We start from the raw sequence: 11110 nt of genomic DNA, 5'->3' as shown, positions 1-11110 counted from the left end.
TTAATGATATATCTGTTATAATGTTGTTGTTTTTTTGGTCTCCCTACATAAAGTGTCCTTGGAAGACATAGTTGCAATATGTTTTTTGTCTTTGTGATGCCCACTAAAGTGTTATCACATTTGTTGTAGTTTCTGTAATTGTATAACTAATGTTTGCGGATATTTGTTCAGGGGTAATTAACCTGTTTCCAGCATTATTGCACTATAATGTTTGTATAAAAATCAGGAGTAATAGTGGAGTTCGCCAGCAGGGGTCAGGTTGGCGTTTACTTTGCTCTAGAGGGCGACTTTACGTCAGTTGTTTCACTTTGCGGTCTTTCTCTTTCTGCTGAGCGAGATGAAAAACAGACGCAGAGTTTTCCCTGTCTCACTTATTTCTCCTGTTTCCAGGTTGGTGAAATAGTAAATGAAGCTAAATACTTGAAGTGTAATATGTTTACATGTCACTGAATGTTTCAATGTCCGTGATATAAGCCTGTTTGATGCATATGTGGACATATATGTACCACTAGCGTAGCCAGAAAAGCGTCTCTGGGTGTGCATAAGAAATACTGGGTGTGCCACATTTATTGTGAAGTAATATAAAAATCGGTCTTTCACTCGTCCAAGTAAAAAATTGGTTGTCAAGAATTTTTTTTGAATTTTTTTGTGTTGTAAATACAATTTATTCTGACGCAATATTTTCATCAGTGTTCAATCAGTTTTTACATATTCAAATCTGCATATTTACGATATTTTAACCTTTATAACGAGCATTTTTCCCTAATCGGTTTAAATATCTGCTTCATCTTTCATTTTAAATTCTTAAATTTGATCAATAAATTCAATTGAAATAATAATAAACTATATGGCTGTTACCAATCAAATTAATTAATTTACACTGAAATATTACAACTGCATTAAATAATGTTATGAGGTTGTTTTAAATATTTTTTGAATATAAAAATAGAATTATAGCCTACTTTCCCGACCATGCAGCAGCCACACATGGAGGCTCCACAGCCCGGGGTTGGGATGTCAGATCGTTCCGCTCGCCTGAGACAGAAGGTCCGTCCTGAGCGGAATCTCCCATGGCTGTCCTGGCAGTAACTCTACCAAAACCGCGAACCAGGGCTGATTCGGCCAGTTTGGGGCTACCAGAGTCACCGCCGCCTTCTCCTCCCTGATTTTGCACAACACAATGGTCAAAATTTTCACCGGAGGAAAAGCATAGAGACGGACTCTTGGCCATCGCGCAGTCAGCGCGTCCACCTCCCGGGGGGAACGAGACAGTGAGAAGAACATCTGACAATGCGCATTCTCGCTCGTTGCAAAGAGGTCGACCTCCGCTCTGCCGAAACGATTCCATATCAGCTGAACCGTCCCGGGGTGAAGCCTCCACTCCGCTTGGGGAATCTCGCTTCTCGAGAGCATATCCGCCCCGCGATTCAGAACGCGGGGGATGTGAGCCGCTCTCAGCGAGAGGAAAAACCGGTCCGCCCACAGCAGAAGGGATTCCGCCTGCCTGAAAATAGGGCTCTGGAATGTACACCGCCTTGGCGATTTATGTACAAGACCACGGAAGTGTTGTCGGTCCGAATAAACACATGCTGCTGCTCCAGCTGAGACCGGAAGGCTTTGAGAGCTAGAGAGACCGCTTTTAGTTCCAAATGATTTATGTGCCACTCCATCTGCTTCCCTGACCACCGACCTGAGGCGGGCTTTCCCAAGCAGACGGCTCCCCATCCGGTGGATGAAGCGTCCGTCAGGACCTCCACGCGCCGCGTCACTATGCTCCACTACGCCTGAGCTGAAGAGATCTGGGTTCCTCCACGGGGCGAGGGCGCGGGCGCATCCGCGGGTGACCATAATGCGCTTGTGGCCAGAATACCACTCGCTCGGGAGGACACGCGTTTTCAGCCAGTGTTGCAGTGGTCTCATATGCAGCAGCCCCAGATGACACACCAAAGAAGCCGCTGCCATCCGTCCCAATAGCTTCTGAAACTCTTTCAGTGGGACGAGCCTGCCAGGTCTGAAGAGACCGAGAGAAGAGCTCAGAGCCTCTGCTCGCTCTGGGGAGAGGCGCGCTCTCATTCTCACTAAATCCAAGCACACTCCCAGGAATGTTGTAGTCTGGCTCGGTGTGAGCACACTTTTCTGGATCACCCTCAAAGCGAGCATCTCCAAGTGTCGAAGGAGGGCTTCCACATGGCTGACCAGCGTTTCTCTCGACTGCGCGAGAACCAGCCAGTCGTCCAGATAGTTCAAGACGCGCATCCCGCTCGATCTGAGGGGTGAAAGTGCTGCGTCCACGCATTTCGAAAATGTTCGGGGAGCTAGCGCTAGTCCAAACGGAAGCACCGTATATTGGTACACCGAATTCTCGAACGCAAACCTCAGGAATCGCCTGTGACGCTTTACTATCTGGATATGAAAGTAAGCGTCCTTTAAATCCACTGAAGCGAACCAATTCCCGGGGCGAATTTGCTTCAGGATTTGCTTCAGAGTAGTCATCCTGAAGGCGCGCTTGTGAAGCGCTCTGTTGACGAGTCTCATATCCAGAATGGGGCGGATACCCACTCCCTTCTTCGGCACAACGAAGTAGCGGCTGTAGAATCCGCTCTCCCCCTCCCTCGGGGGAACCGGTTCTATAGCCTTCTTTTCGAGCAAGCTGCTCACTTCTTGCCTCAGCACATGAGCGTTTTGGGGCAAAGTTAATGACCGAATTTGCGCTGCTCGAAGGCAGGGCGGGTAACACAGTGTATGGTGCAAGAGGAGAAAAAAAGCTCTGTTTGTGCAGTAGTGATCTGCTTTATTTTTGAACAAGAAACAACATTGACATTCACAAAACAACTGCACGCGTCGCTCGCAGAACGCTGAGGGACCAAGTGCATTAGAGCGCGCCGCTTGGACGCGCGGCCGACCTGGCACTCTCTTCTCCTCTTGCCCGAGAGGTCAGGACGACTGCTAGGGCCTAGCAGGGGACGCGGTGGGCTTTCTGCGCGGGCTCCTCTGCGTCCTCTTGCTACCCGCTCCCTGCCACTGGCCACTATGGCCTCTACGGGCATCCGGTCCCGGGCGGGGCACTGTCTGTCTTCTAGGTTGGCGGCCCGAGGCGGAAGACGAACGGGAGTGAGGCTGCGGCGGCGGCGCCCTCCGAGGAATCACGTGGCTCATAGCCTTCGCCTTCTTCTGCGTCTCAGAGTAACGCTCGGTGACTTTCTCCACGACGTCTCCGAACAGGCCTGCAGGGGAGATCGGTGCGTTCAGCAGCGTCTTCCTATCGGCCTCCTGCACGTCCGACAGGGTGAGCCACAGATGTCTGTGGAGGAACACCAGGAACCCCATCGAACGGCCAATCGCCTGAGCTGAACGCTTCATGGCCAGGAGCACGAGGTCCGTGGCCGAACGGAGATCTCGGATGGCGTCAGCGTCGATAGAGGCGGCGTCATCCAGAGACTTGAGCTGCTTAGCCTGCAGCGCTTGGAGAACGGCCATGGCATGCATCGCGGAAACCGCCTCCCCCGTGGCACCGTAGGCCTTGTTAGCCTGTTGGGCCGTAAATCTGCAGGTTCGAGACGGCAGGCTGCGGTCCGAGCCCAGGGGCGGGAGGCGACGGGCAGAGGTGCGTGGCGACGGTCTCCTCGACGGGGGGGGGGATGCGGAGGTAGCCGTGGTCCCCCGTCTCGTCCACGGGGGCAAACATGGTCCAGGTGGAAGTGAGAGTGCGCGCCGATTGCAGGGCCACCCACGACTTCACCACGTGCTCATGGATGTCAGGAAAAAACGGTGTTCCCCTTTTCGAAGCGGCCTGACAGCAGCTCGATTGGAGGAACCACGTATCCAGTTTGCTCTTTGAAGGTTCATCGGGAGCCTTCCACGAGAGGTTCAGTTCCTCGACGGCCATTGAGAGGATATGGAAGAGCTCGTCCTGCAGGTCCGCCGGGGTCTCTTGCTTCCTCGGCCCCCCGCGGTGCGGCCTGCTCTGCACCCCAGTCGTTCTCGGAGGCAGAAAGAGACATGGAGTCGTCTTCCTCACTCGCCCCGAAGGAAACCAAGTCAGCGACCTCGCGCGGGGGCTGAAAGGTGGTGTCTGGAAAGCTCACCGGGGGACGAACCTTGACTCCGCGGTTGGTGGGGGGGGGCTACCAGCGGCTCAGCGGCGGGGGTAGACGCGATCCCCGCTGCTGCGCGAGCCTCTTCCCTCCTGGCTTTGAGAACTCGAAGAGACATGTCCGCGCAGAGGTCGCAGGACCCTCCGTCCTTGAGGGCTGACTCAGCATGGGCCAGCCCCATACACGCGACGCAGAACAGATGCGTGTCCGGGGGCATGATGGGCCCCGAACACAGGTTGCATATAGTTGCCATCGGATGCAGGAGACAGTGCAAGTATCTCGGCGCAACTTCAACGACGGCGAAATAATCCTAGGTTGTTAGTGGAGTATCAGCTTTCTAGCACACGATTTGAGTGTGAAGAGAGAGATTCTGAAGGGAATTGACCCTGCACTTGCTTATTACTGCTACGAGGTTTCAGTATTTGCATATTTTGCGTCAATTAGCCAGCTCTGCTGGCGTTAGCCTATAAGATTTCAGCAGAAGTGAAGGATGAGAGGAGTTCCCATATACGACGTCCGTAATGTCGAAGTTCCGTAGCCTTGATAGGGAACAGCCGATATTGTGTCTTAAATGTAAGTGACTTCATATTAATTACTTGTTTATTGAACTGTCATATGAAATCAGTGTCACATTTTCAATTGTGATGGTATTCAGCACTCGTGGTCGTATTATGTTGCTTAACTGTATCATATTATATGTTATAAATATAAAAACTCCGCAGTAAACTAATCTTTACCGCAGGTAAGGTTCACTTTTGAAATAGTTAGAATTGTTATACAAGTTAATTATATATAGTTAACCATACTATGTTTTTATTATTAACAATTAATAGCAATAATAAAGAAATATTTCTCCTCTATTTTCATTATAATTAATTAATAATGGGTATGTTTTAGACAATAATGCATTATTATTTCATTTTGATGCTTTATCTGATTGAGCAGCAAGACATTACTTCTCATCCTTGGTTTTTTTCTTAACCCTTTTTGCACAACTTGCATTCCTGATTGTTTACTTGTTTTCTGGGTTAATTTCCATATTGTTGTTTTGCATAACACAGTTATGTGTAACCACTGAATGTCACACCCTAATTTTCCAATTACTTGTGAAATAGAAGTAGCCTACTAATTTGACTAAGGCACGATACATATCACTACAAATCACATTAAGGGTCTGTGTGATGTGTTTGTGTATATGGTGCAAAAAGTGAATATGCACAGTTGTTACCTTGAGCTATTTCATTTCAATTTTTTTTTTACTTAATTTTGATGTTTTAACTAAAGTTTTGTTTTAGACTACACAGTTCGGCTAATATTTGATGTTATTTAAATTATTTTTTTCAACCTGCCTAAAGTGCCTAAATGGCATTTTGGAAATCAAAACATCTTAATGTCTGGTTCTTGGAATAAGTTGGCAAGCTGGACCAGATTTGTACAGGGACTTGTGACTCTCTGTGACTAAAGGGAAGTCATCACAGGTTGATACTGTCAGGGATCTCAAGGAAAAGGACTCAAATGCAGAAATGTGACTCAAAATGTATTGAGTTATAACAGTCAATCAATGTCCTAGCAAAAGATCAAAGTCCATACAGGCGGGCTATATAACAGAGGAAGAGGTCAGGAGGCAAACAGATGCTTACAAAAGCAGGAACAGGGAAAAATCCAAATCAGAACTGGCAGCTAGCTTATACAGTCCATAAGAACAGGCAGAGGTTCAGACCCAGGCAGACGATCACTTGACAAAAAACGCAGACAGGAACAGATAGAAAATAATCCATCAGAGTAAGTTACTAGCCAGAGGAAGCAAGAATCACTGAAAGTCGGGTTCAATAAACAAAAGAACAAAAAAGAAAAACAAGACAAATGTGTATAAACGTGTAGCCAAATAGACAAAACACACTAGCAATGAAAGAGAAAAACTGTGGGGTAGAAAAAGGAACACATCATAAAAGAACTCATTCCTTTATGATGTGTTCCTTTTTCTACCCCTCAGTTTTTCTCTTTCATTGCTAGTGTGTTTTGTCTATTTGGCTACACGTTTATGAACGTGCTGTAAAACAGCTGTAAGAGCATGCATAGCTGAATTTATTACAAAGCCTGATCAGCTGCGTGCGGCTGAGACATGAAAAAAAAAACACTTGAAGGAAAAGAAATAAATCAAACCTGCAACCTGACAGATATCTTTTGTCTAATGTTTTGTCTCTGTAAACAGCTGTTTTTGAACACACTGAATCCTCAACACTCGGCTCCTCAACACTCGGCTCCTCAACACATGGCTTCTCAACACTCAACTCCTCAACACTTGAGTCCTCAACACTTGAGTCCTCAACACTTGATTCCTCAACACTTGAGTCCTCAACACTCGACTCCTCAACACTCGGCTCCTCAACACCCGACTCCTCAACACTCGGCTCCTCAACACTCGACTTCTCAACACTCGACTCCTCAACACTCGACTCCTCAACACTCGACTCCTCAACACTCGGCTCCTCAACACTCGACTCCTCAACACTTGGCTCCTCAACACTTGGTTTCTCAACATTCACCTCAACACTCGACTCCTCCACACTCGACTCCTCAACACTCGGCTCCTCAACACTCGGCTCCTCAACACTCGACTCCTCAACACACGACTCCTCAACACTCGGCTCCTCAACACTCGACTCCTCAACAATCGGCTCCTCAACACTCGGCTCCTCAACACTCGACTCCTCCACACTCGACTCCTCAACACTCGACTCCTCCACACTCGACTCCTCCACACTCGACTCCTCAACATTCGGCTCCTCAACAATCGACTCCTCAACACTCGACTCCTCAACACTCGACTCCTCAACACTTGACTACTCAACACTCGACTCCTCAACACTCGACTCCTCAACACCAGGCACCTCAACACTCGACTCCTCAACACTCGACTCCACAACACTCGACTCCTCAACATTCGGCTCCTCAACAATCGACTCCTCAACACTTGACTACTCAACACTCGACTCCTCAACACTGGGCTCCTCAACACTCGACTCCACAACACTCGACTCCTCAACACTCGACTCCTCCACACTCGACTCCTCAACATTCGGCTCCTCAACATTCGACTCCTCAACACTCGACTCCTCAACACTCGGCTTCTCAAAACTCAACTCCTCAACACTCGGCTCCTCAACACTCGACTCCTCAACACTCGGCTCCTCAACACTCGACTCCTCAACACTTGGCTCCTCAACACTCGGCTCCTCAACACTCGACTCCTCAACACTCGACTCCTCTAGTCAAGTCAAGTCATCCTCATTTATATAGCGCTTTTAACAATGTAGATTGTTTCAAAGCAGCTTTACAGAGATAAACATATAATTTAAGGTAACAGAGATTGGTTTGGTCCTCAACACTCGACTCCGCAACACTCGACTCCTCAACACTGGGCTCCTCAACACTGGGCTCCTCAACACTGGTCTTCTCAAAACTCGGCTCCTCAACACTAGACTCCTCAACACTCGACTCCTCAACACTCGGCTCCTCAACACTCGACTCCTCAACACTCGACACCTCAACACTCGGCTCCTCAACACTCGGCTCCTCAACACTCGGCTCCTCAGCACTCGGCTCCTCAACACTCGGCTCCTCAACACTCGGCTCCTCAACACTCGACTCCTCAACACTCGTATCCTCAACACTCGACTCCTCAACACTCGGCACCTCAACACTCCGCACCTCAACACTCGACTCCTCAACACTTGGCTCCTCAACACTCGGCTCCTCAACACTCGGATCCTCAACACTCGGATCCTCAACACTCAGCTCCTCAACACTCGGCTCCTCAACAAATGGCTTCTCAACACTCCAGACTGCAACCCAGAGATCCACCACTACAGCTGCCCCGAACACAACAATGACCAAACCCAATCTGGAGTGTGAAAACATGGGTACCTTACAAAACGGGATCTGCCTCTGCCCAGACAATTGGACTGGAACTACCTGCAACATCTGTAAAACCCATTTAAAATATTGCATGATATGTACACTGTTTAATTTTGATTGAGTTCTCAAGGTAACTGACAGTCTTCTCTTTTTTTTACAGCAAATTTCTGCCCTGAACAAAACCCCACACAAACTAGTAAATTCACCTTTCCAAAAACGGTCTTAGGCCGGTTTGCTTCATCAGTTGAGCGATGTCCATCACATACACCAAATGGTATTTCAGTCTTCTTTATGTATTTACAATGTAACGAGTTAGCTCAAAGGGGATATATTAATAGTTATTATGAATATTTGGGTCAGTTAATTGGATTAACCTAATTCAATCAATTAATCAGTTCGTCCAAACGAACTCTTTTGATTATTCATTTATTCTAAGAAAAGGGTATCTTTCATGGCCAGAGGAAAATAATTCTTTCTTAGCATGTACAGCGCTTAGAGCATGTAACCAGATCAAGATTGTAAAATAAACTTTGTTTGTAAGCAGAGAATCAGAACCAAATAAATATTGTGCACAAGTTTTATTAACTAAGTCACGTTATTAACACATAACTAACATTTAGGGTTAGTTATTTAACACATAACTAAAATTTATATTAACACATAACTAACCCCCTCCCCCAGTTGTGGGTACCTGCCGGTACTTCCTGGTACCTGCAGAGACTTTTTAATTTTTTGCGGCGTGTTGGGGTTCCGGTACACCAGCCATGTCAACTCAATGAATGACAATGAGCTTATGCAATGCATAGCTAAATTCGCGCCTATAGTATCTTTGTAGAACGTCAAAAAAAGAAACAAAAAAGATGCTGCAGCCAATGAGCAGCTGGCGGGGGCTGGCTGCAGGACGACTCAACCTCCAAGGACAGTTTTTAATGTTTTATCATAACTAATAACTAGCAATAACTACTTAAAGTCCCTGTAAAGTCAAAAGTAAGTATGTGTTATGAGGTTGTCACACCACAGAAAAATGTGTTATTAGCCACCCAGCCAAATTTGAATGATTAAAAAAGCCAGCAAGTACATAAAATAAGCCATCAAAATCTTGAAAAAATGAGTAGTCTCTGCTCTCAAACGTTGGGGGTGTGTCTGCTGGCTGCGCTGAAACCACACCCACTAACATTCACCAGTTTTCGGCGCGAAGGGAGGATGAAGGCTGAGGTTGGAGATAGTCGGTTCGGCACCATTCACCAGTAACAACGGATTATCAGTGAAGTTGTCTCCGTCGAACGTTTATAAAACTATCCCGTGTAAAATGATCACTACAGAGGCGGGTGTTTGCGGTGATCCTCAGCTCTCTATTAAGGTGTCTCTTCACAAAATGAATCCACCTCTTCTTGATGTGATCGTTTTGCGGAAATTTAAGTAAGGACACTGATGTGACTGCATCCAGGTGTTACGCATTTCCGTGCCGAAGGCATAACTAGCTAGCAAACTGTACACTGTAGTAACTAATAATACTGACAGTAACTCGCGATTGAGTGGCAAACTGATATTTGTAAACTGTTATTAATGTGCTCTATTTATATTGTTAGGGGAGGGGCCAGCCTCAGTGGCTGTAGTGCGTCATCAAGTCGGGGCGTGTCCAGGAGCTTAGGGGCTCCAGTCCGTCATCGAGCCCCGTTTTAGCCCCGCTCAAAAAATCTGGAACACAGCAATGGTGAAAAACTGTTTAACGGTCTAACTTCACAATTCAGTACTTCACAGTTCACAGTCTTTGTAATATGTTTTAGCAATACATTTCTAACATATATAATATGTTTAGATTTTTTTTTTTGAATTGCCTTTACAGGGACTTTAAGATTTTGCTTTAGTAAAATTTTCGGGACAATTAGGGCCGGATTCGGGAATTCAATTTTTCAGGATGTCAAGAAGATATGATGAAATTGCATGGTTAGTTCAACTCCGTTCTCATGGCTGGAGTACAGATTGTAGCCTGCCAGCCCTGGGCCTGAGAGGAAACGCAGAGCAAATGGTGGGGGTTGCGATGGACATCTTCTGCGTTGAATGAAGACGTTGTGCCAAACTCCTGAGGTTGTCCTTGATTCGGTTGTGGTTGAGAGAGTGCTCTCTCTCTCCTGAATGAGCACGTGGCTGGTTGTGAGTCAAGGCTGGCTGCCCTGTGGTCTGGGAGTTTCCAAGCAGGAGAATTTGATTTATGGATCTTTGTTTCAAGCGTGCTCATTTGCATGTGCAGCTGTATTGGTTGCTGATGTAGAAACTATGAAAGATTCTTGTAATACTAATATGTTGTTGTTATCGACATATCATGTACACAATCATTTCGATCTTCAAAGTAGCGCAGTTCCAAGCAGTTCAACACTGACTGTGCATGGTTTGTGACAGATGTCCTTGTCTTGGGGATCGAGTCCAACTTCATACAGAGAAAAGAGTAAGGGATGTATAACCCTTCTTGGCTGGAGGGACAAGCTCCATCCTGTCCTTCGCTTAGAGGACAGCGATCTGCACCCGAATGACAGCAGAGTTCTCGCCTCGTACTGAAGTACAAAGAACGCTGCTGTATCTGTGCGGGTAACTGAAGAAAAGAACAGCCGAACCAGACTGTTCTGATGAGCCAGCATAATGGACTGGAAAGCGCTAGCCAATGCGTCCGGATTCTGTACTAGTGGCACCAATGGAACCACATTTCATGTGAGGTGGGTAGCGAGGGGGAGTAGGAGTTGCCACGTTGGGAGGTTTTGCGTCCCTTGGCACTCGTGGTGAATGGAGTATCAAAACACCTACTTTGCTCACCTGATACTCTCACACTTACCTTTTTCTCTGCATAGACCCATTGCAACAAATTGCGAGGAGGCCAAGTATTCGTATCCACCAAGGTTCTGGTATTCGATGTCTGTCCATCGTAAAAAAAAATACGTAGTATGTGTGTGTGTGACCCAGGGAAAGAGAAAATTCCTATCTTTCTGACCATGTAAATGTCCCTCCACCCTCCCATGGGAGTGAGGCTCACCCCAAGTCCTGTGGACCCAAGTCCTGTTCTGGCTGAAAAATGTGCCTCCCACGACTTTGAGATCTCCGGGAAG

General features: G+C 47.0%; 1 protein-coding gene across 1 annotated transcript; it reads left to right on the top strand.

Moving 5' to 3' along the window:
* The first annotated feature begins 321 nt into the window (after positions 1-321).
* Positions 322-8597, top strand: LOC143736204 (uncharacterized). Its single transcript, XM_077226871.1, has 2 exons — positions 322-390; positions 6307-8597. Exon 2 carries the CDS (start codon positions 6367-6369, stop codon positions 7438-7440), a length of 1074 nt encoding a protein of 357 aa, XP_077082986.1. The 5' UTR covers positions 322-390; positions 6307-6366; the 3' UTR covers positions 7441-8597.
* The last annotated feature ends 2513 nt before the right edge of the window (positions 8598-11110 follow it).

This window comes from Siphateles boraxobius, unplaced genomic scaffold (genome assembly GCF_051911475.1).
Source record: "Siphateles boraxobius isolate OS27281-9 unplaced genomic scaffold, OSU_SipBor_1 13, whole genome shotgun sequence".
Classification (NCBI taxonomy): domain Eukaryota; kingdom Metazoa; phylum Chordata; class Actinopteri; order Cypriniformes; family Leuciscidae; genus Siphateles; species Siphateles boraxobius.
The sequence above is the reverse complement of the archived record's forward strand: the minus strand, read 5'-3'. Positions and strand labels throughout refer to the sequence as shown.